This window comes from Sebastes fasciatus, chromosome 12 (assembly GCF_043250625.1).
Source record: "Sebastes fasciatus isolate fSebFas1 chromosome 12, fSebFas1.pri, whole genome shotgun sequence".
NCBI lineage: Eukaryota > Metazoa > Chordata > Actinopteri > Perciformes > Sebastidae > Sebastes > Sebastes fasciatus.
Window position 1 is genome coordinate 19664836 of NC_133806.1, and position 27948 is coordinate 19692783.

The 27948-nt window shown below is 39.8% G+C and overlaps 4 protein-coding genes and 1 long non-coding RNA gene across 6 annotated transcripts in view; 3 read left to right on the plus strand and 2 right to left on the minus strand.

Moving 5' to 3' along the window:
- The window catches only part of LOC141779227 (uncharacterized), a 35960-nt gene extending 17726 nt beyond the window's left edge, over positions 1-18234 (minus strand). Inside the window, exons 1-3 of the long non-coding RNA XR_012596230.1 lie at positions 18078-18234; positions 12087-12241; positions 11588-11789 (exon numbers count right to left, since the gene is read on the minus strand). This is a non-coding gene — a long non-coding RNA (uncharacterized LOC141779227). The remainder of the gene's footprint in view (positions 1-11587; positions 11790-12086; positions 12242-18077) is intronic.
- On the plus strand, positions 1406-9004 carry tnxba (tenascin XBa). The gene is made up of 15 exons (XM_074653963.1): positions 1406-1904; positions 3401-4396; positions 4491-4622; positions 4744-5940; positions 6055-6177; positions 6308-6451; positions 6632-6751; positions 6840-6995; positions 7086-7198; positions 7289-7421; positions 7518-7669; positions 7759-7855; positions 7965-8126; positions 8218-8381; positions 8489-9004. Exons 2-15 carry the CDS (start codon positions 3532-3534, stop codon positions 8585-8587), a joined length of 3657 nt encoding a protein of 1218 aa, XP_074510064.1. The 5' UTR covers positions 1406-1904; positions 3401-3531; the 3' UTR covers positions 8588-9004.
- Positions 9156-16016, plus strand: cyp21a2 (cytochrome P450, family 21, subfamily A, polypeptide 2). 2 transcript variants are annotated; one of them, XM_074653965.1, is made up of 12 exons: positions 9156-9450; positions 11620-11808; positions 11918-12007; positions 12096-12250; positions 12959-13054; positions 13321-13431; positions 13532-13618; positions 14011-14094; positions 14231-14344; positions 14436-14602; positions 15278-15381; positions 15467-16016. In XM_074653965.1, the coding sequence occupies exons 1-12, from the start codon at positions 9330-9332 to the stop codon at positions 15718-15720; spliced, it is 1572 nt and encodes a 523-aa protein (XP_074510066.1). In that variant the 5' UTR covers positions 9156-9329; the 3' UTR covers positions 15721-16016. The 2 variants fall into 2 exon arrangements, with proteins under 2 accessions (XP_074510066.1, XP_074510065.1); XM_074653964.1 differs by having other exon boundaries at positions 9160-9462.
- On the plus strand, positions 16521-25038 carry LOC141779222 (uncharacterized). Its single transcript, XM_074653966.1, has 8 exons — positions 16521-16675; positions 21568-21831; positions 21913-22200; positions 22285-22569; positions 23654-23908; positions 23987-24091; positions 24223-24248; positions 24337-25038. Exons 1-8 carry the CDS (start codon positions 16603-16605, stop codon positions 24457-24459), a joined length of 1419 nt encoding a protein of 472 aa, XP_074510067.1. The 5' UTR covers positions 16521-16602; the 3' UTR covers positions 24460-25038.
- Positions 24569-27917, minus strand: LOC141779223 (uncharacterized). The gene is made up of 8 exons (XM_074653967.1): positions 27827-27917; positions 27445-27598; positions 26488-26805; positions 26122-26397; positions 25787-26035; positions 25664-25702; positions 25496-25564; positions 24569-25409 (listed from the first exon to the last, which is right to left on the minus strand). Exons 1-8 carry the CDS (start codon positions 27827-27829, stop codon positions 25399-25401), a joined length of 1119 nt encoding a protein of 372 aa, XP_074510068.1. The 5' UTR covers positions 27830-27917; the 3' UTR covers positions 24569-25398.
- Between the last annotated feature and the right edge of the window lie 31 nt (positions 27918-27948).

Sequence of the window (27948 nt, forward strand, 5' to 3'; positions counted from 1 at the left end):
ATAGATGAGACAATACCCTAACTACACATTAGACTCATGCAGGGTGAGTGATCATCACATACTGTGTAGCATCTACAATGTATTTATCTCAGTAAGCACAAATGTTGTAGTCAAAACCACTTAAACCAAGACCAAATCCTGACCAAGACCAGAGTGTGTCGACCAAGGCAAGACCGAGTCAAGACCAAACCAGCATGAGTGCCACATTGCATGACACACTTACAATAAAACGTTGAACATGCAAACCATAGGCACTCCTCAAACTGATCTGAAAGATCCACAATTCCCATAAAAACACCCACAGAAAACAAATCAAGACTCCTCTTCATTCACCTCTTTAATTGCCATATATAACAATTAAGTGATATACCCGCTGTTGTGGTTTTGAATGATCTTGAAATAAAATCCTGAGTCTTTTTTGTCTGAGACCCAGACAAGGCTGAGTAAAAATGCGGTTGATTCCGAGACAAGACCGAGACCTTCAAAATGTCCAGTATTAATTCACACAAGAGTGTACAAAAATAGGCTTTACCATCTGGTTATTTCATATACAGTAAACTATTTACTGAATTACCAGAAAACATGCGATGATATATTGTTATCGAGGATGAAATGACCTACAGTATATCGTGATAGAGGATTTTTGCCATATCAGCAAGCCCTATTATGAGTGAAGTTACTGTAACATGTTTTTGTCACTTACCAGAATAGCTTTTTATTGGATATTACATTTAAACTGTTTATTAGATTTTTTCATGAATTATTGCTTGCATTGGGTGAATACACTGATTGCAGTCTGTTATGACTTCAAAGGAATGGCATATTCAAAAAATATGAAATGTTTTTCATTGAATAACTTAATCTTAATCCATGTCAGTGTGTCTTACAATAAAAAAGCTCCAATGATATAAACTTTTGTTTCTGCTCTCTCGTAAAATTAGAGGAAAATGTCACTTATAGCCCGTTTGCTCTCGACCCTTGATATACGTGTCTCATGTGGTTTACAAAAGGTGGGATGGTGGGTGGCCATTTGGTCAGAGATTCAGAGCCTCCACAGAGCATTCCTTAAATCTGGTGGATACTTGGTCACTTACATAACTCCCACGTAGTTACATCTCATTACTTCCAACAAACAGCCAATTCATATAGCGAGAGGTTCCTGTCCCCCAGAGTCTGCACTGAATACCTGCAGTGTTATGCTATGTATTCCAGCTGAATCATGATTCTCAGACCAGGGCTTTATTCAATCAAAGCTGTGTCTAGGTGTTAATGTCTGGTATAAGTCAAGTTACAGACAGTAGACACTGGAATAACTGTCATCAGCAAATCATGCAAAGCTGAAACATGCAGGCTATTTTTGTGTTACAGTACATGAAAGAAAACAAAAAGAATGTCCTAGCATGTTCTGCAATTTGAGAGCAAAACTGCATTTTCACTAAAAGCCTTATAACATTTTATGTTAGATTACACCAGAAAGTTGCAATCAAAGTGATTCATTATTCATATGTTTACCGAAAATCACTGAATCACTGAAGCTTAATTGTTTAATCTACCAGCAAAATTAACATTACAAACAGAGAAAAGAACAGAAAAACAGAATACAAGAGAGTATTTGATCATATTTGATACACAAATCTGTGTAAAAATGTCACTCTTCTTGTAAGTCCAATACAAATATTTTCCATGGTGGTTGAGAGAGTGGGACCACTAGGCGTGGAGGAAGGGAGGGGGGGGGGTCCTTAAGTAGGAGCAGACTTTATCACTCTCCTCCTTTCTAGTGGTGGTCCTTTCTCTCACCTCTTCCCTCCCTGATCATATCCAGCAAGTCTGTGTGAGCTTTTCCACTCAGATGGAGGGAACAACACAAAGAGAGAGATAAAGCCAAGAACTAAGTCATTATTCTGGTAAGTTCATATTTTTTATTATGATATCAGAGTGGTAACTATTTGAATGAATATCCTCCACTTTGGTGTCTGTTGATATTCCTTCACATCAGAATGCTTTTATAGTGCACAGCTGAATTTATTCTGAGGGTTTTGAATAATTACATTTGTGTGGAAAAGGTCATGTTGTTGTATAATACAGTGTTTTAGTTGCTAAAAAAGACATTAAACAGTTACACATGCACTAGATGCAGTGACTGGTGAACATGATATGCCATTTTTAGTGTGCACACATTATGTAGCATGGTTATACCTATTGTAATTTACCTAAAAAAAATTGTATTATGTTTCATTATATCAAAATTAATACTGTGCTAGTGTGAACATTTATTTTGTATAGGTAAAAAGTTATTATTCAGTTAATACTGCAGCCAATTAGGCAATTAATCCATGCACTCCAATGCAACATTTAAAAAAGGGCTTGCTGTGTAGCAAAGCATCCTAATTTGTTTACATGCTGCAAGATTTATTTGATTTTATGCCGTTTTAAAGCCAAGACTGCACATATTTCTTTTAGTGGTTTTATGAGTTGCGGGTGCAGCGGATTATGTAACCTTCTGTATAGTGAAAGACGTACAGTGTCCCACAGTCCTATACAGTGATGCTCTGTTACCTCTCTGCATAGTCTCTCCAGCAGAGACTTCCCGCTCAAGTCACCTTCTTCCTTCCTGTTCAAAATCAGTTAATTTAGACTTTTACTTGTTTTGGCAAGCCATTGAATTAACTACTATGGCTGATACACACACTGCTGCAATTTATCATCCTATATTTGTTTTTTCTTCACTTTAAAAAGTGTGCCAGTAGACACAAAAAAAGGTTATAATATAATTTTTTCTTGAACCTTTTGTTCAGATTGATATTTCAACTCAGTAATATTTTTGTCCATGATGTTTACTCTGTTTGTTTCCAATGGCTTGCACTGGTGCTCAGGTAGAATTGAATTAAGAAAGTTCAATAAACAGTGTACCATAAAAGAAACGCGTATGTGTAGTCAGACGTAAAACCATATCTTAAACACATTTTGATATTTTTATGCATCCATCCACTGGGAATGATTTTGCTCAGTGAACCTTCTCAAATGTCAGATCATATACCTTTTAGAGAACCCGTAGCCACAAAGTCAACCTTCTACCTGACTGAAAGGTTACCAAAATGAGTTTCTCAAACTGAATTGAAAAGTAAGTAATGCTGTCTCTTGCTTTAGCCATTGCTGTCAATTCACTTTTGAGCAAGGTACAAAGCCTGAAATTGCTCTAAGTGTAGCATCTTAATAGTCAGTGGAGGGTTGTACAAGGTAGCATCGAAGTGTGAATAGGAACTTTGTGAATGTGAAGCTGGCTGAAAAAGCAAAGCCTTTCTTGGGATTAAAAAAAGTTCTAAAATGATTTTGGCAAAACATTTCATGCATTAAACTCAGTTATAACTCAGCTCTTTCATTTTTTTTTTTTCATTTCTAGGAAAGACCTGGCATATTACCCTTTACAAGTGGCCACAGAAATATAGAGGAAGGAGTTCATAATTTTACAGTAACATACATACAGATCCACCAAAGGCAATACCATCTCTGGCTATTGCTGCTGGCTCAAAAATGATGTTTACTCTAGGACTTCTCCTCCTTCTCACCCCATTACCCTCCATTCAATCCCCAACCAATGAGAGGAGAAACTCCACAGGAAGCGACGCGACCAGACCCAATGCCGTTTTCACCCCGTCAAAACCAAAAACCACTGCTACTCTCGCCAAACAGACCGTTCGCCCAACCCTAAAGCCAAACACAGTCAATCAGACAGTTTCATCCGCTCCAGCCGCAGCAGCAGTAAAGGCCTCTACAGTCAATGAAGTGAAGGCTATCAAAGACAAGCCTGCCCCCACTGGAGCTCCAAATGTTCAGTCTGCTTCAGCCAGTGGTGCTAAAACCACCAAAGACAAACTCCAACCTTCAGCCAATCAGACTGTTTCAATGAAATCTCCTTCAACCAGTGATGGGAAGACTGCCAAAGACAAGCCTGCCCCCACTGGAGTTCAAAATGTTCAGTCAACAGCCCCAAAGTCTGTCCCTGCCAGTGGCGCTAAAACCACCAAAAACAAGCCCACAGCCTCCGTCAATCAGACTGTTGTAGCAAAATCACCCTCCACCAAGCTTGCCCCCACGGTAGTTCAAACTGCTCTGTCAACACCAGCAAAGGCCGCTGTAATCAAAGCTCCCGTCGCCACCACCACCAAAGAAAAGCATGCCCCTGCACAGCCAATCAAGGTAGTCATCACTGATGGCTGCGACTCGAGCAACGGCAAGGAGCAGGAGCTGAAGCTGAAGCCTGGCGCTCCTCTGGTGATGACACATAAGATCAGCTTGCTGCCTGGTGGCTGCGGCGGGGGATGTGAGGCCGAGATGTCGGCGCTGAAAGGACGCGTGGCCCGACTGGAAAGAGAGATGACCTCCTTTAAAGACAAATGTATGATTCTGTCATATTCACCAGATTATTATATTTGACACACCTCATTAAAGATGTGGATTTAGTAATGTTTGTTATTTTTGTTGCTGCCCAGGTCCATGTTCTGCAAATTGTCCAAAGGACTGTAGTGGCAATGGGGAATGTGAGAAGGGGAAATGTATCTGCCAACAGGGATTCATGGGTCCAGACTGCAGTAAGTGTGCACAAGGAGCCGAGTGTAATAAAAGTAAGTGAGAGTCTGCACTGTTATATGGATGTGGTAGCATTAGAGACATGTTTTTAAGTGAGAGAAAGTTATTCTTTACTTGCACTTTAACTGATATCTCATTCATACTTTGCTATTTCAGAAGCCGCCAAAGGAAAGGTCAAGGTAACCGTGGAAACAGTGACCCTGCTAGTGAACAAAGACAAGGAAAGCATGCAGGAGAAAACCACCAAAGTAGAACAAACACTCTTCCAGAAGAGGGAACAGAAGAAGGGGTCTGAAGCCAAAGAGACTGACACTAGACCCAAAGTGGCTACTAATGCTAAAGCAGGTCTTGTTAAGACACAAGCAAAACAAGAAGCCTCCGTTAAGAAAATAACTATTTCAAGTGCCACAAAGACCAATCGCCCAACTGTTGGTCAAGCTCTGTTGAAACATGAGGGAAGAAAGCAGGAAGAGGCCCGCAAAGGCAAAACAACAGTCCTGACCTCTAAAAGGGTCCTCCAAAAAACTGACCTCAAGCTTGTTAAGGAAGGAACTGCCGGTAGAACACATCCTAAATCTGACCAACTGAAAGACGAACCTCAAACCAATGTAACCCAGAGTAATGTGAAGAAATCTAATGGCACGGCTAAAATTGTGACCATTCTGACCAAGGTCGTGGGAACAAACAAAACCAGAACAGGGAAGGAGACCATGGAGCAATCCACACTGGCCAAGAAAATCAAAGTAGACACAACAAATGTGCAATCTGTTGACAACAGACAAACCGATGCTGGCAAAATTGGAAAAGAGAAGGTTACACAAAGGAGTCAGTATCTAGTGAATTCAACCGTTCCAGCGACGTCAGGCGAGGCTCGAGTTCTGCAGGATAAAACAACCACCCATGGCTCTGGGAGCTCGAAGAGGATGGGAGGATCTGGATTAGGTTCCGTAAAGGTTGTGAACATCTCCTCCTACAGCTTCACTGTCACGTGGTCAGCACCACAAGGGATGTTCAAGAACTTCACGGTGATCAGAAGAGAGCCACAGACAGAAGGTGGCGAAGACGACCACGAGGAGTTTGAAGAGGAAGTTCTTGAAGGAGACAAGGCCTCCACAACTAAGAACACAACTGAAGTCCAGGTTCTGAGTGAGAGCACCAACACAACTGTCGCCTCCGGTAAAGCTGTTCTATCGAGAGGCAAAGCTGAAACAAAGAGGATCTCTATGGTGGTCCCTGGCAGCGTTCGCTCTGTTGAGTTCAGTAACCTTCGGGCAAGCACAGGCTACGTCCTGCATGTGTATGGCACTGTAGCTGAGAGGAAATCAAAGATTCATAGAGCAACTGCAATTACAGGTAATTAAAGTTGTACTACATTTTTCATTTATGCATATTTCTTCCACTACAACCAGGGATCAGTACTGGGAGCAGCAACATGTGAATAAAAATCTCCCTGTTTTCTCTCATCAGGTCCTGAGCCAGCCACAGAGATGGTTTTCAGCAATGTAACAGAGTCTTCTCTCACTGTTTCCTGGTCCAAACCAAAGACCACATTCTTCAGCTTCAGGGTCACATACACCAACATTGTCACAGGTTTGTCAAAGGCCTGCCTTTATACTGCATCACAAGTCAAAACCCCCTTGCTAAATATCAGTCAGTGTGGATTATTATTGGAAAGTGTTGATTGTTTCAGTGTGATATTTGTGATGTATCGTCCTTCTAGGGGAAAGCCGCTTTGTGACCGTGGAGTCTCAGCACTCTTATGTGGTTCTGTCCAAGCTGTCTGCTGGATCCTCCTACATTATCACTGTAACTACTACACAAGGCCGAGCCCAGAGTGATGCTCTCACATCCCTTATCACCACAGGTACACAGTTAAATAAGCTTTCTGTTATGCAGGGGTGTAAGAAAACATCAAATATTATGTTTATTATGTTTTGTGATATTGAATCGATTCTCAAAAACATTGCAACATGTGCAACTGTTATGTACAGTTGCACATGTGAAAACAGCAATAAAAACACTATGGATTGTTTCTTGACTGCAGTGCCCGCTCCTCCAACACATCTGCAAGTTGTCAATGTGACAGACACAAGAGCTGTGCTGCAATGGACACCCAGTCTGGGGAAAGTGGACCGCTTCATCGTCAGCTATGAGTCCTCCAAGAGTGAGTGTGGCAATATTACCCTACTGACTAATGACAAAGCGCTCATCATGACAAGGTTAAATGTTATTAATTCTCCTTCTTGCCACAGCTCCTAATGTGACAGTGACAGTGATGCTGTCTGGAAACTCAGTGGAGCACCAGCTGAGAGGCCTGCAGAGAGGCACCCTGTACACAGTCAAAGTCCTGAGCCAGAAGGACAGTCTGCAGAGCATGGCCATCTCGACTACATTTACTACTGCTAACGGTGAGTAGAGAGGGGAATACATTAAGCGAGATCAGGCTTATTTACTTGTGTGTATAGAGTATGAACTCAATACATGTTTGTGTCCCTTAGTGGTTAAGGCCAATGAAGTGGGTGCCCGCTCTGCAGTGATAGCATGGAGAACTACCACTGTTGTTTATTACAGCTACAGACTGATCTACCAGGTGGCAGGAGAGGAGACAAAGGTGAATAGTATTCACTCATCATTGGCACAAAGACAGTCCCAACATTAACAGAATTGCCTAACTTTCTGTGCTTTTCTGTGTATACATTAGGAGGTGATCCTGGACCAATCCGTCACAGAGTACAAGCTGACAGGGCTGCTGCCAATGTCACGTTATATTGTTCTGGTACAAGGCGAGAGAGACGGACACTACACATCTGTTGTCACCACAGAATTCATCACAGGTTGTTGTATTTCATGTAACTCAGTCCCTGCTCATTTATGTGCTCTACTAAAACTTGACAACTAAATTATTATTATTTTTTTTTTTTATCCTTTAGGCAAACTGCGTTTCCCTTACCCTACCGAGTGCTCTCAGGAGCTGCTGAACGGAGCTCTGCAGTCAGGAGAGGTGGACATTTACCCACAAGGAAAAGATGGAGGAGCGGTCAGAGTTTACTGTGACATGGAGACTGATGGAGGCGGCTGGACGGTGAGACAAACTGCTGTTATCTGAAAACTTTTCACTGAGGAAATGGCAGTATGGATTTAGATAATGGACAACCTGATGTGTGTTTTCAGATGATCCAGAGGAGGATGAATGGAAAGACAGATTTCTACAGAACCTGGAGTGAATACAGCGCCGGCTTTGGAAACCTCAGCGAAGAATTCTGGCTCGGTACAGTTGAAGCAATTTCTTATTACCATCACATCTGCATAAAAATATATATATTTTTTAATAAATCAGCCGCAACTGTTCACTTTTCTACCAAATCTACCACTATTAGGAAATGAGCTCCTTCACAACCTGACCAGTGTCGGCCCTGTGAGTCTGAGAGTGGATATGCGATCTGGAAATGACACCGCTTACGCTCACTACACCAACTTCTCCATTGATTCAGTAGAGAGGCACTACACACTTACAGTGTCTGGCTTCACTGGAACTGCAGGTGAAAACTTAACTGAACATGTGCAGTGTATACTATATTGTACGATAAATGCCTGATAATTCATACCTCAATGTCATTATTTCTCTGTCAGGTGACTCTATGAGGTACCATAATGGACGTCCATTCTCAGCCCGGGACAAGGACCCTGATCCTCTGGGGATCCACTGTGCCAGGGCCTACATGGGAGGCTGGTGGTACAAGAACTGCTACAAGACCAACCTCAACGGTCTTTACGGCATCAACAGTAATAATCAGGTACAAATCACCTCTCAAGGACGTAGACTAAACACTTTATCTTCTATCTTCTATGATACAGCACGCTAACCACATATTATCACATTTCTGTCTCTGTTCTGACACAGGGAATTGTCTGGATAGACTGGAAAGGTAAAGACTCCTCAATTCCCTTCACTGAGATGAAGTTCAGACCGTCCAGGTTCTCTCCTGCAACTCACGGCTAAGATTACTTCATACATCTGACAGAGAATTAAAAGCTCCAGAAATCCAGAAGACAGCGGATCTCACAGTTGCTGCATGTCAATTTCCAACTGAAATTGCATGTACAGTGGTTTTGATAGCTACAACGACAGCTATCAGTACATTTGATTCAATGTGCAACATTTTTTTCTGATCTGTTTTTTTTCTTTTCTGGAAATATACCAGGAGTGGAGAAATGTTTTATTGCAACTTTATGTATCCTGTTCTACTGTCGTCCATTTCAACACGGTTTATCCTTTCTTGTGCACCACCATGGTACGCCACCCCACTACTACTGTAATTGAATATGCACTGTCTCACTCCATTGGAATAAATGTGGCTAATGTGGGTCTGAAGTGTGTTTTTATTTTGGTTTTGTAACTGTGAATTAAACAGTGAAAAATCCATTGATGGAAAGTTTCTTCATTCCCTGGGCTACAAGATAAACAAATGCCAGAATGACTGACGGTCACGTCAGCTGTGAAGTGTTATCACGCCCTTCAGCAAGTGCTGGCCATGTTTATCACTCTGTCTCTTGTTACATGCATTGCGTTCATCTCATTATCAGATATGTTGTCCTGCAACATGTTTAGACGGCCTTGATTTCAGTTAAAACACCAACATTGTATCAAGCTAACGGGCTGACAGGCTGATGAAGAGGCTATAAATGGGGGAAGCAGTGTGCTGACCACCTTTCTGAAGGGGACACCAGCAAGAGGACACAGAATGGCGATAGAAATATCAGTGATCACTGTGGGAGCTGTGTTTCTAGTTGTGCTGCTGTTGATGGTACTGTTATGTATGTCTGGTCAGAGAGAGAAAACTGTACAGGAAAACCTCAAGGGAAGTAAGTCTACAGGTAATTATCTATTTCTTGTCTTCATATTTATATTTGAACATTCTGGTTGTACAATCAATAATTTTGTAAAATACTGTTGATACTAATGATTACTAATACTTAGGGCTGCACCTAACGATTATTTTTTTAACGATTAATCTAACGATTATTTTTTCGATTAGTCGATTAATTTAACGACTAATTCATCAATTATTCGAATTTTTTTTTTATAAATAAATATCAAAAACTTGACTCATTATTATTTCAATACTTTATTCAAATATCTTCTCTTATAAACATATACATAAAACAAGAATATTATTATGGCATTATTTCACAACAAAAAATATCTCAGTCTTTACTGGTAATCTGTTTTCAGTCCAACATACAATTTCTCCAAAATAAAATTAAAACAAGAGCTTCTATCGTAAATTCATGTAAAAGGAATAAATGCAGTGTTCTTTTTGTGGAAAAAGTCCTCCACTCCGCTTTGTCTTATCCTGAAAAAGAGACACAGAAAGCCCATTAGAATAATGATAATAGTGGCACATTTTAAAATGGTCTAATTTCCACAGCACTGTTGTGTTATGACATTAGGCTAATAATAATAATAATAATAATCCTCATCAGTATTTTTACTTAAGTACTTAACTTAAAACTTTAAATGGTTTAGACATGGATTTATTTCATCACTGTAATAATATGCAGTTAAGATAAACACTAGCAAATGTACTTTTGCATCAGCGTGGAGCAAGAGAGAAATAATTGAAACTATTTACAGACTAACAGTCACAGACTGTAGAACAATATATAATGTTACTATAAGCCATTTTCTCACCCGTACATCGCCGTTAAAGTAAACAGAAAATATAAAACGGCCGGATAACAACGTTAGATGACGCATGGTGTAACGTTACGTTACTATAACAGTGGTCCATAAAATACTTTTAACATGGTGGTGATGAAGAAACATTTTAAAAACAAACTTTAAATGACTACTGCTAACAGAAACATGCCCGCGCTTTTACAATCTTAATATATCATGCCTGGGTGATGAAAAAGTAAACAGGACTTACAGCGGTGTCTTGTTGCTGTCTTCTTCACGCAGCGCTCCGGGATGCCTTCTTGTCAGGTGATGGTGCATTGCACTTGTACTGCTCTGGTACGCCATCTCCATTCTGCACAATTTACAGAGCTCCAGATTGTTGGGTCTTTGTTTGAAGTATTCCCACACCTTTGATGAACGTGGGAGAGTTTTTTTTTTTACGCTTCTTGCTCTCTGGGGGAATCAGAATCCATGCTCGGACCGGGCGCAGCGCATTTTCATTACGTCATCCGATGCTTCGACGCACGTTACGTAAATCGACGTATTTACGTAATCGACTATGTCGACGAATCGCCCCAGCCTTACTAATACTAATGAATGGGACATTTTACTCAACACATGGAAAACTAGTACACCACTGAACTTGATCGGATATCGGGCCGATACTGACTCAAATAGATGGATTGGGTATCGATGACTATGGGCCCCATCTATTCAATTCAATTCTGTGTTTATATACTATATTCATTATTTACTGTAATTTTAATTCCTGTTTAAGTTTCGACCAATTTGTTGCTGCATTCCTGTTAATTTTGAAGATTTTTTACCAAGTTGCATGTGTGTGATCTATTATTTATTTTTTTTGAAGTTATTTTTTGGGGGCATTTTTTAAGCATTTTTATTGACAGGACAGTGGATAGAGTCTTGGAAAGGGGGGAGAGAGAGAGTGGATGCGGAAAGGGCCACAGGCCAGATTCGAACCCGGGACAACGCGGTCAGGACTGAGGCCTGTTACATGGTCGCCCGCTCTACCAACTGAGCTAACCAGGCGCCCGTGATCTATTATTTTAATAAAAACAACTAATTTATATTATTAAATTTATATTTATCTATTTTTTTTTTACATTTTGTTTAACAAAGTTAAGCCAAGTCTGAAAGATCCCACACAGCTTATTAATTAAGAACTGGTATCGGATCAGTACTTGGTATCAGCCGATACCCAAAGCCCAGGGATCAGTATCCGTATCGGGACTGAAAGTTGGATCATTGCATCCCTACTTGATGGATTTTTATGATCAGTGTTCATTCTCTCTTTTTTACCTTTGTCTTTTTTGACTCCTTCCATCCTGTAGTTGAAACTGGGCTGCTGCAGTATCTCTATCAGTTCCTTCCCCGCTCCTCGTCTCCTTCCCTCCCAGGTCCTCCCGGCCTCTTCCTCATAGGCAACATGATGGAGCTGACACATGATCATCTGCCTATTCACCTGACCAATCTGTCACAGCGGTACGGAAGCATCTACCGCCTGAAATGTGGAAACACAAGTAATCAATCATCCTGTTTCAGATTTATGGATTTTGCTCAATTTTATTATATCACATGCTGACTTAAAAAAACTCTATTTTTTAAAAACCCTGTTGTGTTTTTTTCCAGCCATGGTGGTACTTAATAGTAGTGAAGTCATAAAAGAAGCGCTGGTGAAAAAATGGTCAGACTTTGCTGGGAGACCAGTTTCATACACAGGTAAACAACTCAAACTTATTTTGCAATAATAGTATGCATAATTATTGTATTATTGTATGTCCTCATGACCTCTCCTGACCTGCATCAGGTGATATTGTGTCTGGGGGAGGGCACACCATCTCTCTGGGGGACTATAATGAGGAGTGGAGGGCACATCGGCGTCTCGTCCACAGTGCTTTGCAGCGTTGCTATCAGCAGTCATTGCATGGTGTGATCGAGAGACAGGCACGGCATCTGAGAGAGGTACAGAACACAAGAGGAACAAATTGTACATTACTGAAACATATAGTGCTTTATCTTAGGTATGGTTGGTAGTGTTGTTCAAATAAATTTTTTGTTATATTTGTTGAAAGGAAATTCTCAGCAATCAATAATTCAAATCCTCTGACAAAAACAAGAAAACAAATCTGGTATCTGTGGCTGTCCAAGGCCTGCCTTCGCGCAATCTGCCCGTGCACTCATTGCGTGTCACTCGAGTCAGTTTCAATTCAATTCAATTCAATATGCTTTATTGGCATGAATGTAACAGTAACATTATTGCCAAAGTCTTCCACAAGCTGCTAGCTTGTCAGCTGTGAGTACTAACAATAGCCATGTTCATTGTTCACGTTGATAATGATAATTTTGGGGGAGTGGCTTTGGAGGGAGGACTGAACAGACGGACTGTCAGTGTTGCCAACTTGTGCAACTATCTCGCTAGATTTAGCAACTTTTGGAGCTAGTGCTGCTAGCTGCTTTCATTGGAAAAGAGTTGACAACACTGTTTTTTTTTTGGTTGGATCATTTTTTAAATCTAGCGTACTCTTGCTAGTTTCTCAAGATTACCAACCCAGCCTATAAAAACATAATGGCCTGTAATGTGAAAGCAGAGATCCAGACAGCAAACCAAATGTTGGGGTATTTCCAGAGTGGTCACATAAAAAGATAAAGCATGGTTTGTTCACCGTTTAGGTTCTGATGGACTATCAAGGCAGTGCTGTAGATCTGTCGGAGGATTTCACAGTGGCAGCCAGTAATGTCATCACCACTTTGGCTTTTGGAAAAGAAGTGAGTATATTTCCTTCCCCAGCTCAGTTTGTACCTCGGAGTGTCGAAGATGTTGCGAAATCTGCTTTTCATCAATGAACAGTTGTGGTTGTGGCAGACCAGTGCTTGGTTACCCGTTTATGTTGGGAACTGGGCAAGGTCACTGTTTATGTTACCCTTTTTAGAAGCTTGCATTGCATAAGTGCATTCATAATGTACTTTTCTGTTACTGGACAGTGCATTTCATTGGTAGGAAATATTAAAATATAAATCTCTATGTTTTATAGTATAATAAGAGTTCTTCAGAGCTGCAGCAGCTGCACAGCTGTCTGAATGAGATCGTTGCCTTGTGGGGCTCCTCCTGGATTTCTGCTCTGGACTCCTTCCCACTACTCAGAGTCAGTAAATATTCACTATCTTGACTATAGATCACAAAAAAGACTAAGAAACATCTTTTGAATGAGTTTTCACACATTATGTCATTTGTTCTCTCAAAAGAAATTACCCAATCCTGTGTTTGCCCGTCTCCTGAAAGAGGTGGCCAAGAGAGATGAAATTATAAAAGAACATCTCAACAATTACAAGGTTAGTAAAAAACAAACGCCAGAGAAAAAAAGGTTTAAAAATGTAGATACATACAATAGCGATATCTAATTATGCTAAGTTGCTTTGGTCACGAGTTAAAAAAGCATGGCTTGGTGTGGCTTGGTGATTAGATAACATTAAAATCAAGCAGCCACAATCATAAAACGAGATACCTTATCTAAGCCCATGAAAATAACCTTTTTAGTCTGCTTGGATGTTATTATAGAGCCAAAACAAGAGATGAGAAATCATCTCAAATAAATTCACGTCATAGTCCTTTCAAATCCAAGTTCATTTTCTTTGTGTATGCATCCAGAAAAGTGGATGAATACCAGTGCTGGTATTTCCTGCTGTGTTGATTTTAATCAGCTGTTGCTTTGTCATCTGTGCAGTCACAAGACAAAAAAAATGAGGACGCCATCACAGGATCGCTCCTCCAGGGCCTTGACCAAAATCACAACACAGAGCATGGAGTGGTAAGTACACAGAAAGGTGAGGTAGATCAATTTGAAATGGATTGGGAGTCAATCTTATTTCATTCAAGACTAGAACTGGAATTGATAATTTAGTATACTGTAAATAGTGCTTGTGTACTAAATTACATGTCTCCAGCTCCTGACAGATGTTCATGTTCACATGGCCACTGTGGACCTTCTCATCGGGGGAACAGAGACCACTGCAGCCTTGCTGAACTGGACTGTGGCCTTCCTCTTGCACAGACCAGAGGCAGGGCACATCATTTTCAAATAAAACACCATATTTTACACACCCTGAAGGTTATCTCAGTGTCTCTCTCCTCTCTTACTTTAATCTTTAGGTGCAGACCAAAGTGTATGAGGAGTTGTGCACAGTCCTAGAGGGACGATACCCCAAGTACAGTGACAGACACAGGCTTCCTGTCCTGTGCTCTCTTATCAACGAGGTGCTCAGACTCAGGCCAGTTGCCCCGTTGGCGGTGCCACACAGAGCCATCAGAGACAGCAGGTCAGCTGAACGACAATGTGCAGTGATAATGAAAGAATTGGAAGATTAGTGGCTATATCATTGAGATAATTTGTCTATAAAATAAGATATTGTTAAGCAGGCACTGGTACTCCTTGGTACAATACAGACCAGTTTACAAATCTGTTTCCACAATATTTCACTCATAATGTTTACTCCTTGGTCCAACACCAAGACTGGAAGCATGATGAATTATGAAATGTGACATATTTGGCACTGCTTTGATGCACACCTTCCCCGAACGTGGCTATAAAGAAATAGTTATTTGAAAGAAATTGAAAAAATGCTTGCATAAAATTATTTATGCAAAAAGCAATTATGCAAACACTGGAAAAGAAAATATGTAAGCAGCATGGGCTGAAACGTTACTGCGCACAATGAGCCTCTGATTTTTTTTAAAAATACGGTTGCTCCCAACATCAGCATGAATAAATAAATAAACTTGAAAGCACCAAGATTATCTAAATTGGTTGTTTTCACATTTTTTGTATTGGCATCTGGTTCCAGATCAGCAACAAAATACTATATAATGGTTTTATATGTACTGTATATAGAATGTTGATATATTGATATACTTCCGGTCTGTCAGTCAGCAGGCATACACAAAGGTCACTTGTATGGATGCTAACAGTGTTTTTACTTTTCATTATGGCATAGTATCGCAGGTTACTTCATCCCTAAGAACACGGTCGTCATTCCTAATATTTTCGCAGCTCACCATGATCCTGCAGTGTGGTCTGACCCAAACAGCTTCAAACCAGGTACTACTCTAACTGTGAGGTGAAGTGCATTCCTTTCACTTGGCTCAGCAGATCTCAAATAAAATAGCTACTGTCTCTCTTTCAGAGCGCTTTCTGGAAGGAGGAGGCGGCTCCACCCGGGCTCTGATCCCTTTCGGAGGGGGGGCTCGGCTCTGCCTGGGCGAGTCTGTCGCCAAAATGGAGCTCTTTCTGTTCACGGCTTACTTGCTGAGAGATTTCCACTTCATCCCTCCTGAGAGCGAGGCCTCTCTGCCCAACCTGAGAGGAGTTGCTAGTGTTGTACTCAAGGTCAAGTCCTACAAAGTTATAGCGTGTCCAAGGCCTGTGACTAATCTCTGAACTACTAAATGTTGTGCATTTGTGTGCAAAATAATGTTGTTTTTTACTTTGACATGTAAAAATAATTACAAAGCCTTCATGTGTATGTTTCTCATCAATACTTCTTTCTATTTGGCAGTAGTATTGGACATCCTGATTAAAATAGTCTGTTAATGGGTTCATAACTCTGTATTTATTACAATTATTTATTTGATCATCTCTAAATGTCTAAACCCAGGCCAGACCCATATACATGTAATGATTTGTTTCATCTATTGTATAAAGGCAAAGCTGCAATAAAGTTATATACATGAAAATAATGAGTGTCAACATCACCAGTGGAGGGGGGGAATTACAAGAATGGACTGAACACTGCTCAGGTGGAGCTGCCGGCAAATCAAAACCTGAATCAAAACCTGGGGTTTGTACATGTTACTGTACACTGAAACTGACCAAATACTAGTAATTTTACAATAAGAAGAATATCTGTCAGAGTCTGACAGCACCACCCAGTGGACAAACACTGAACATGCTACAAAAAGTGAAATAACTGCTCTTATGTGGAAAAAGTTTGGTAAACCTGCAGGTTTCACTCCATCACTGAAGCACTTCTGGTAAAAGTGTTTGCATTAACACAGTTAATAGCCATCTGATGATATAACAGTGATAACGGGAGTTACTAGAGGGTATTACTGTTTGCACATGTGACAGACAGGGAAAGTATTTCATGAAAAACACAAAATAGACAGTACGTATGATCATGGGCCTCTCGTGGGCTGGTCTTGAACTAAAAATGAGTTGCCTCAATATGTCATTTCCTGAACATGTGATTTTAGAAAACTTCTGCTACCAGAGGATTTAGCAATAAGCAAGAACATATGCAAGAAGACATCTGAGTGAAGAATGGTTTCCTTTTTATCATTGGGACTCTGTCTTCTTTCTCTCACAGAGACAGCAGCTGGACTTCAGTCATTTGGTAATTATAAAAAAAATGTTTTTAAATGTTCTCTTGTTAATCTGTTGTATATTTGTATTGAGCAGGATTGGAAATGAGCACCAGCCACCAAAATATGCAAGTGGCTGCAAGGTTTGCTTCACTCACCAGCCAAAAAACAATGGTAATCTATTGAGTTGTGGGTGGGGAAATTATTTACAAAATGTTGAGGTACTAGATTCAAGTTTACACCATTCAAATTAATTCAACTGAATACTTACAGTACAATCAAAAGTTAAGAAAAAATAATTCAAGATAAACTTGAACAAAAATGTGAAAATAATGCAATAATATCAACTGTGGTTTTAAACAGGGTTGTAAAGAGTACAATAATGTTATACTCAAGTAAAAGTACTGTTATTTTTAATAAGTTTTACTCTAGTAAGTCAAATTACTTTGGTAAAAATGTACTTAGATAAAAAATAAAGAAGTAGGTCCGTTAAAGGTCCCATATTATAAAAAAGTGATCATGTTTTTTTATTATAAAGCAGTCTTAAGTCCTATATAAATACTGTGAAAGTATCGAAACACTCAATCCACAGGGAAATACACACAGCTTGAATGCAGAAACTCTGCATTTGAAACAAGCTGTCAGGATTTCTGCCCATTCGTGATGTCATGAATATACAATATTTAGACCCTTGACACAATTTTAAACGTAAACATTCTAAATGTGTCCCAGTTTATTTCCTGGTTGCAGTGTATGTGAATGTCATCAGCTGACAGGAAGTAAACATGGACCCAAGCTGTTGTCTAGCAACGCAATTCTGTAAAAATACTCTAAAACAGAGCGTTTCAGACGGAGGGTAAATACAGGTATATTCAGGCTGACCGAATGAGGAAAATAAAGTTTTTTTTTAACATTACAGCATGTAAACATGTTCTAGTAGAAACACAAAAATACAAGTATGAACCTGAAAATGAGCACAATATGGGACCTTTAAAATATATGCCTATACTCTGAGTTACACTTTTAAAAGGGAAAGAGGCGGATGTATGCATGATACATCTATTACAGCAACACATTTAGTATAGTGCATTAGCATGACAATGTATAGCCTACATATCACACCACAGAGCCCTTATGTCCAAACAAATAATAGTGCATACAACAACTGATTCTCAGTGATGGGCTACAACACACAAAGCTGCACAGTTTTTGCACACTACATCACACAACCTACGTTGCCTAGCAACATTGAACTTCTCACACAACCTAGTTGCCTAGCAACATTGACGTTCTCATCTGGAGAGAGTTTATCTTATGAATTGTACGTTAGCTAGCTACTTGTTTCTTTGTTACACTCATGCCTATACAGTAATACACTTCAACTATTGAATTGAATTGAGTTACAACAGTCAATTGTTGTTGTAGACTACTCACCTGTCTGAACCAACGCGAGTCTTGTGCACCGCGACGTCCTCCTCAACCTGTTCAAGGTCCAACTCCCCAACTCCTTCATTATTATCATACATATAATATAACCGCCCGGTCCAACCTCTTTGTCCCATTGAAACCAGTTGACTCGGCCTCTCTGGTACACGACATGTCGTCGGTGTGTTTGATTTGCGCTTAATTAAGGTCGTGTCTAGAAGGGAGCCCGCCAACAGCGAAATCTCGTCTGAGATCTACATGAACTCTCGCGAGACTCGCTGTCCGACGACGTAGCCTAACCTTAACTATTGGAGGTTAATGCCAAACCTTAACTATTGGAGGTTAATGCCAAACCTTAACTATTAGAGGTTAATGCCTAACCTTAACTATTGGAGGTTAATGCCAAACCTTAACTATTAGAGGTTAATGCCTAACCTTAACTATTGGAGGTTAATGCCTAACCTTAACTATTGGAGGTTAATGCCTAACCTTAACTATTGGAGGTTAATGCCAAACCTTAACTATTAGAGGTTAATGCCTAACCTTAACTATTAGAGGTTAATGCCTAACCTTAACTATTGGAGGTTAATGCCTAACCTTAACTATTGGAGGTTAATGCCAAACCTTAACTATTAGAGGTTAATGCCTAACCTTAACTATTGGAGGTTAATGCCAAACCTTAACTATTAGAGGTTAATGCCTAACCTTAACTATTAGAGGTTAATGCCTAACCTTAACTATTGGAGGTTAATGCCTAACCTTAACTATTGGAGGTTAATGCCAAACCTTAACTATTGGAGGTTAATGCCTAACCTTAACTATTAGAGGTTAATGCCTAACCTTAACTATTGGAGGTTAATGCCTAACCTTAACTATTGGAGGTTAATGCCAAACCTTAACTATTAGAGGTTAATGCCTAACCTCAACTATTGGAGGTTAATGCCAAACCTTAACTATTAGAGGTTAATGCCTAACCTTAACTATTGGAGGTTAATGCCTAACCTTAACTATTAGAGGTTAATGCCTAACCTTAACTATTGGAGGTTAATGCCAAACCTTAACTATTAGAGGTTAATGCCTAACCTTAACTATTGGAGGTTAATGCCAAACCTTAACTATTGGAGGTTAATGCCTAACCTTAACTATTAGAGGTTAATGCCTAACCTTAACTATTGGAGGTTAATGCCTAACCTTAACTATTGGAGGTTAATGCCAAACCTTAACTATTAGAGGTTAATGCCTAACCTTAACTATTAGAGGTTAATGCCTAACCTTAACTATTGGAGGTTAATGCCTAACCTTAACTATTGGAGGTTAATGCCAAACCTTAACTAGAGGTTAATGCCTAACCTTAACTATTGGAGGTTAATGCCAAACCTTAACTATTAGAGGTTAATGCCTAACCTTAACTATTGGAGGTTAATGCCTAACCTTAACTATTGGAGGTTAATGCCAAACCTTAACTATTAGAGGTTAATGCCTAACCTTAACTATTAGAGGTTAATGCCAAACCTTAACTATTAGAGGTTAATGCCAAACCTTAACTATTGGAGGTTAATGCCAAACCTTAACTATTGGAGGTTAATGCCAAACCTTAACTATTAGAGGTTAATGCCTAACCTTAACTATTGGAGGTTAATGCCTAACCTTAACTATTAGAGGTTAATGCCTAACCTTAACTATTAGAGGTTAATGCCTAACCTTAACTATTGGAGGTTAATGCCAAACCTTAAAGGGACTATTTGTAACTTTCAGAAATGCTTGTTAACAGCGTCCCAGATAGTCAGTGTCAGGCTCGCGCTTGTGCTCGCTCTACATAGACATGAACGAGCATCGCTCAACACAGTGAGGCGACACACGTCAGCTAAAACCACAATATCACTCTATATTTCACCTGCTTGGCAGTAATGTTAGCTGACCAGACGAAGGTCTCTCCATGAATCACTGCTGATCCTAGTGTTGGCTTTTCCTGCTTCAGCTTCCCGACCGCAGTCAGAAGGAACAGGGGAGACACTGGAGTTTTGGTCGGGGACGATAAAATTTTTCGCTGCGGAGCCCCGTCACTTCATAAGACATGGAAAACCTCTGTTGGTCTGGAGGAGCTGCAGCAGTTATTTCTGCACAAACGTCCACTGTACATTCACTAGATATTCTTAGAGCTACTAACTCTCCTGCAGTGTGTAGTGTGCGCGCATAAACATGAGAGTGAAGCGAAATAGCGAGAACGAGCGCGGCGTGTGATTGAAGGCAAGCAGGCAGGCAGAGGAGCAGAGTACAGCAGAGACTCCGGCCCTGGAGACCAAAGCTACGGTCTCCCCCGCGTCCTCTGACCGCGGCCAACACTGTTTTGCAAGACGGGCTTCACTAGATAGAACTTTGCGGTTTTGGTGCTTCCGTGTAGTTTGTGTTGGAGGCTTGTCTGAACAGCGTAGTCACATGCGAGCGCGCATTGGGACACCGACCCGGATAGATTTATACGTGTAAGAAGTTATAAACAGTCCCTTTAACTATTTGAGATCAGTACCTAACCTTAACTATTCGAGATCAATAACTAACCTGGAGATAATTGCCTAACCTTAACTATTCAAGGTCCATGTCTAACCTTAACCATTAAAGGTTAATATCTAACCTTAACTATTCAAGGTCCATGTCTAACCTTAACCATTAAAGGTTAATATCTAACCTTAACTATTCAAGATCAATGCCTAACATTAACTATTTGAGATAAATGCCTATCCTTAACAATCTCGCGAGAGTTCCTCCAGTTTGCGGGCTCCCTTCTAGACCCCTTTAATGAAGGTAGATGCAACATGCAACCTGTTTAGAACCTATGCCAAGGTACAATCATGCTAACTTTAACCCATAAGGACGTAACGTTAGGCCTAATTCTTCATTATATTGCGGATGCAGATTATGTGGATGGTACTTGAAATGTAGCAAAGTACTACAATAGGCTAAGCCCTACTTTAGATAAAAATAATAACTATAATAATTACTGATTATCAAAATTACTCAAGAAAGTACAAGTACACAAAAATAATTGTTGTTGTTACAGTAACAAGAGTAAATGTAGCCTATTGTTACTTCCAACCCTTTTCATATCAAGGACCCCTAAATTGATACACATTAGGCCACGGACCCCTACTTGATAAGATTTTGCTTCAGGGACCTTCATCTGAAAATATTTTGGTTATTAGATATGTAGTTGTCAACAACAGTTGAGAAGATAACTGTGGAGAAAGTGAAACCTTTGATCAGTCACTCTTATGATTCTTACTCACATTGGGCTTACTTCTATAGTGAATTAAATAGTGAAAATAAAATAATCTAGTTTTTCTGGCAACCCCCCGTAACTCCCTCAAGGACCTCTGGGGGTCCCCGGACCCCTGGTTGAGAACCACTGTATTAGGGAACATTGCTCTGGCAAAGGTAATGAGATTTTTGACAGAACTACCTCATGATTCGGAAAAATGAAATGCTTTATTGACCTCTCCAACAGATCATTTGGTGATGTTTGCCATACTAGGAGATGATATTACTTTGCCATGTGGCGTACCCTCTATTAAATCCTGCTCCTCTGTTAACTGGAACATGGCTGGAAAGTTTCAATCAGTCGTGAGGGCTGGAAGGGTGACAGCTCCGAGGCTTGGCCTGCTGAAGGACTGCTCTCTGCAGATTAATCACCTGGTACTCGATGATGCACGGCTTTACTCTTGTGACAGTGGCGTGTTAAATTCAAGTGTTTCACTTCAGATTCTTGAAGGTAAGTGACTCAAACCATGCTTGAATAATTTAAAGTCAATATCACAATGTCACATGATTTCTTTTTTTTCCCATTCACCAGTTGCTGAGAACTTAACTCCTGTGGACGGCAAAATAGAGCTGCACTGTTTCCTCAATATGTATAAAGGACTTGTAACCCCTTGTGACAACAAAGGGATACATATCAAGTGGAGCGCTGAAGATAATACACCATTAAATGGGAACAGATTTAGCTTTAAAAATGCATCTGAATGCTTCTCTAAACTGTTCATCACTAAAAAACTGACAGACCATCACAGAAAATGGAAATGCCAGCTGACTCAGAATGACACGGTTAAAGCCACCATCAGTTATACAACAACAGTAAAAGGTAATTAACTCCACTTTAACGTACTCCAAATGAAAGATGTGGTTTAACATGTACAAGCTGTAACCAGTGCTCCCTTTCCCTCAGATGGCTTAGAGGAAGTGTTTGCTGCAGTGGATGAGTCAGTGTCACTCTCTTGTGGCAACACTTCCTCTCTAGCTGTGGGTGGCAGGGTGAAGTGGGCTGTGGGTGAGAGGACACTGACAGATGACATCTCGCTGTATAAAGGCCAAACAGAGGAATTTCATGTGAATAAAGACTCCTCACTGGTCATTAGCAAAGTGAGTGATCTGCATGCCGGCGACTACCAGTGTTCAGAGTCCACTGATCAGCAAAAGATGTTCAACAAAGTCAGGCTGCACACCCTTGATGGTGAGTGTTAAAACTTTACGTGAGCATGAATTATGCAGTGGTTCCCAACCTGGGGTCAGGGGCCCCCTTAGGGGACCTCCAAAGATCACATGGGGTGCGCCAGGATTTGTCTGCTCTGAGGTTGTCAAAATTAGATTTGCAAATGTATAACTTAAATCATAATAACACAATTACTGGATAATTTATATAAAACTATTTTACTTGGTAGCAAAATCTAACTAAATATTCTGCTTCAATCCATATTTGTTGGCGTTTAGCCTTTCAAAAACAACATTTTCACTGCAGTCTAAAACCTATTTAGTCTCCTGCTTTATGCACTCAAAGGGAGGCACGCACCTGCATTAAAGGTGCGGTCTAGCAGCGATCTATCCATCCTAACCAAGGCGGGGTACACCCTGGACAGGTTGCCAGACTATCACAGGGCTGACAGACAACCATTCCCAGTCACATTCACAACAACGGGCAATTTAGAGTCAACAATTAACCTAACCTGCATGTCTTTGGGCTGTGGGAGGAAGCCGGAGAAACCGGAGAAAACCCACGCTATAACACGGGGAGAACATGCAAACTCCACACAGAAGGGCCCCAAGCCGGGTTTAAACCTGCGACCCTCTTGCTGTGAGGCGACAGTGCCCTCTTGCTGTAAGGCACCACCGTGCAGCCCAGCAGCAATCTAACAACACCATAAATTACATTTATTCAACAACAATAACAAAAAAATCTATTTCGGCTCCAACACTATTATAGTAAATTAATTAAGTTAATACAAAAAAAATATCATATTATGTATCTGCATTCATGTGGGGAATTTGTCAAGACGTCATCACTTCATTTATGTTGACAAAACTGACGAGTTATATTCATTAAAGAAAGTTGATTTAATAAAAGAAGACTAACTCTTTTAATACACTGAATAACTTTATTCAAACTGAGGATTTTGTTTGGGGATTTTGTCATTTCTTTTAGGATGATGACGTTTCGGGGGCCCATCTTTTCTTATGTACACGTAGGGGGGGCTTCAAGGAAAATACATTGCTAAATATCACTGCTACTAAAATGTTTCCTCTCATGTTTGTCTTTACAGTTACTTCAGAGCGAGGGCCAGGAGGAGATAATCTCACGTTAACTTGTGTGCTCACCTGCACTAAAGAATGTGGAAAAGAATTCAATTTAACTTGGTCTGAAGGTAGCCAAAATAGCTGGCAGAGCGGTTTAATGAATCACAATAACACTCTCATAAAGAGGCTGTTTCTCCCAGTTTTGTCATCAGATGAATTAACTTGCTTTGTGCACAGAGAGGGTGATGTGATGGCATCAAAGAAGTGGCGCGCTGTTAACCGTAAGTATGCATTATGCTATTGTTATCTTTTCTGCTAAATAAAACCCACACATGTGAAAATGATAATTACGTCCACAGCTCTGCAGACACCTGCGTGGGTAGCCCTTCCTCTAGCCCTCCTGATATGTGTAACTGCTGGAGGACTCTACATGTACGTGAAGAGGAAGCACAACAAGGATGCAGGTACTGAATGTGGTTAAGGAGCCATACAACCTACAGTACAACCATTGTATTAGAATGTTTGAGAGCCTTCGTGAGAATGAAATACATGTAATATCTGAATGACTAATGTTTTCCTACTTTTTTGTTTGCAGGAAATGAACAGCCAAGTATTGGAATGGTAAAAGACTGTGCTAAAAAATAACTGCTCATAGCTTTTGTCAAGCTGATATATTCCAATGCAGTAACTCCAGTATTCCTCTTCACAGAATCATATTTACGAGGTCGTTGAGGATGCAAATGATGAGGAACAACACCAGCAGAGACAAACCAAAAGAGGAGCTGTTGCCACCACTGACAGTTTCTATGATTTATTACAGGCTATATACTAGAACTGTATTTGAACCTTGATGTCAACCATCAATACACCAAAAATAGGTTTCCCAAAACCTGTTTGAAAAGGGAATATATTCTTGTAACAGACAGAACAGTAGATCAGTGTTTATGACTTCATCATCTTACAAATTTTATTCAAATTGGATAAAAGATTATATTGATAGATTACATTGCAAACATGTCTCCATTTCATTTAAAGGTCCCATATTATGCTCATTTTTAGGTTAATACCTGTATTTTGTGTTTCTACTAGAACATGTTTACACGCTATAATGTTGAAAAATCTGTTTATTTTCCTCACACTGTGTGCCTGAATACGCCTGTATTTACTCTCTCTCTGAAAACACTTTGTTTTAGCACATTTTAACGGAATTGCATTGCTAGGCAACAGCTTGGGTCCATGTTTACTTTCTGTTCAGCTGGTGTTATTCATAAACACTGCAACTCGAAATAAACTGGGACACATTTAGAAAGTTAAAGTTTAAAACTGTGAAATGGTCTCAAATGTAGGGGAAATCTTGACGGCTTGTTTCAAAAGCACAGTTTCTGAATACAGACATATATTTCTCCATGGACTGAGTGTTTTTTACTTTCGCAGTATTTATGTAGCACTTACACCTGCTTTATAATAAAAACAAAACATGAAAATCTCACTTTTTACAATATGGGACCTTTAAAATATTACAGATGATTAGATATAGTAACACAAATAGGGTAATAAAGAAGAAGCTTTCCAACAGTCTAAGTAAAAACAGGGGCTAGCATTTTGCATGTTGCTCCATATAAGTGTCAGTTACTCTTCTTTGCAAGACAAACACTTTACAGGTTATTAGATGTTACATGTTTTTTACATAATGCATAAATGGAAGCAGGCAATCCGGATTAGACACTTTAATTTTACGAGGAAAATCTTCTTCTGGAAATACTGGAAATTACTAATACCGGACTGCAATGAAGGAGAGGAATTTGTTATTCGTTTATTTTGATATCATGAGAATTAATGTATGATTTTATAATAGTAGTACTACTTACAAGTATACAGGCTATTATCCGGGATTTGTTGGTACAGACTGTTGGCTGTAGACAGTCGGTTTGTACGATCTGTGAGATAAAATAAAAAAAAGTTGTCAGTGAAGTGGTAAACAGAGCAAGAGAGGTCACAGTGGCTGGACTAAAGATAGTGAATAACATGGTGCTCACCCAGTGTAAGATTCACAATCTCATAAGCATCCTGATTACCTGATTAACAAGAGAACACAAAGCTATGATGACACCTCACTACACTGCATTGCTCATCAAGATGAATTAAATAATAGATCAAACCTTCTGTGTGCCTCTGGGTTTGCTGTGTAACTCTCTGGGTGTTACGTCTGCGGTAGATGAACAGTCCTATCAGTGCAGCCACTATGGCAATCCCAATAATGACTGAAGCCAAAGCAACAGCAACAGCAATATATTTTCCACTGCTCCCCTCCTTCTTGGGTTCCCAAATAATCTCACTGGTTGTCAGTCCTGGGGTTGAGAGTTTTTGTTGCCTACCTGGAACTGTTGTGGCCACAGCAACATTTTCCTCTTCATAAAGGAAATAGAAAAGGTATAGGAGTTATGCATATTGTCATGTGTTGTCAGTGATAATATCAAATAGTTTAAGATCTTACCTTGGACCAGTAGATTCATGTCAAAGCAGCGCTGAGTTTGTCCAAGCATGTACTTACATCTGTACCAACCACTGTCAGTGTAAATCACAGACTGGATAGCTAATGATGTTCCCTTCATTTCAGCCCTTTTAGAGTTGACAGATACAGGGTCGCCCCCTAACAGCATTGCCCAGGAGATATTTTGGGGTCCTTGTTGTCCTGATGTCATTTCCACTGGGCAGGTCAGGTTAACGGGTGTGTTTGGTGCTGCCTTCACTGCTTGAAGGGTTTTGCAGTCTGAAAAAGGGGAGATTTGTTACACATACGTTTGATTTATTTGTAAAAAAAAAATAAAAAAAATAAGGAGAATATAATGTGTACTCTTACCCTTCACTTTTAAAGATATGTTTTTGACAAGAATGCAGTCCCAGCCTTGCCAGATTTCACATCCATGCAGTCCCTCATCAGATTTTTGTGATTTAGTCATAAAAAGAGACATCTGTCCATTTCCATCAGCTTGCCATTTTACACGTTCGGCATCCTGGAATTTGGGTCTCTCAGGTCTGGCAAAGATAACCTTCATCTGACTGGTATTTGTGGCGTACTTAATCAATCTGACTCTGTCGCAGCTCTTTGGATCATATGAATCGAAACAAGGGAGAACTACATCTTCCTCTTCAGAAGCAAGCACAGTCTCAACCATGTCTTTAAAATGAAAAGAGATCAAGATTAGAATCCATAGGGTTTTTAGATAGCAGACACCAACGCATCCAGTGTCAGAGATGTAAGGCAGATAATACAAGATTTCACAATAAATGGCAGATGTTTAAAAAATATATTATTAGATCAGTTATTAAATAAGAAGTGTATATGTATGCCACATTTTAAGTTATATCACAGTTTTTATCTACTGTATATGTACAGTCTATGCTTCAGTTCAGTTTTAGTTTTATTTGTCATGTGTAGGTTAACACAGGGTCAACGGTACAATGAAATGAATAGAATGAGAGAACACGTCAGCTGACCAATAAAAAACAACATAAGATGACAATAATAAGATATAATAACATTAATAGGATAGAAAGACAATAATAAGGTAAAGTAACAATAAGTTGTAAGAAAAAAAAGTGACGACATAAATTGAATAAAAATATAGTACTATACATATAACAATGAGGGTTTCTTTTGGTAAAAAGTAGATGACAGTGTCTCTAACAGTTTTGCAAGTGCCTGAATATAGCAGTAAAAAGTGCAGAGATTAACGATTACTTCTTTTGTCTACTGACTATAAAAAAGAAAATACATTTTGAATTTGGTGAAGGAATGATTCAGAAACCTACTCACCTCTGCACTCTGATCTGACTATTAACAGAACTAATAGCAGGAGGAGACCTTGTGGATAAAGATGTGCCATTTTCTGAGAAATGTAGCCGAGTGCAGTGACAAAGTATTCTCTTCTTGACCTTTTTATTTTTGGTCTCCACCTCTTCTCAGTTCTCTAAGTCACACAGAAGTTTCAACATGAATCTAACTGAACAGTCAAACAGTAGTTTTGGCTCTGTTTACCTGATTATGTGGCCAACAGAGCCACCGTGTGGCAAGAGCAAGACATTACAGCAAACTGACAAATAATTATATTTGAACATAAGAGCACCTGTTGATGTCAAGATACATATTGAGCTCACATTTAAATGTGAAAAGAGAAAGAGAAGCACTTCTTAATTACCATCACCAAGGTGCCCTTGAGAAAGGCATTTAACCCCCAACTGCTCCAGTTGCACACTGCATTAGTGTGAATGGGGCATTCCTAAAAAAGAAAACATCACTCTCAGTGAACATTTCCTGAAT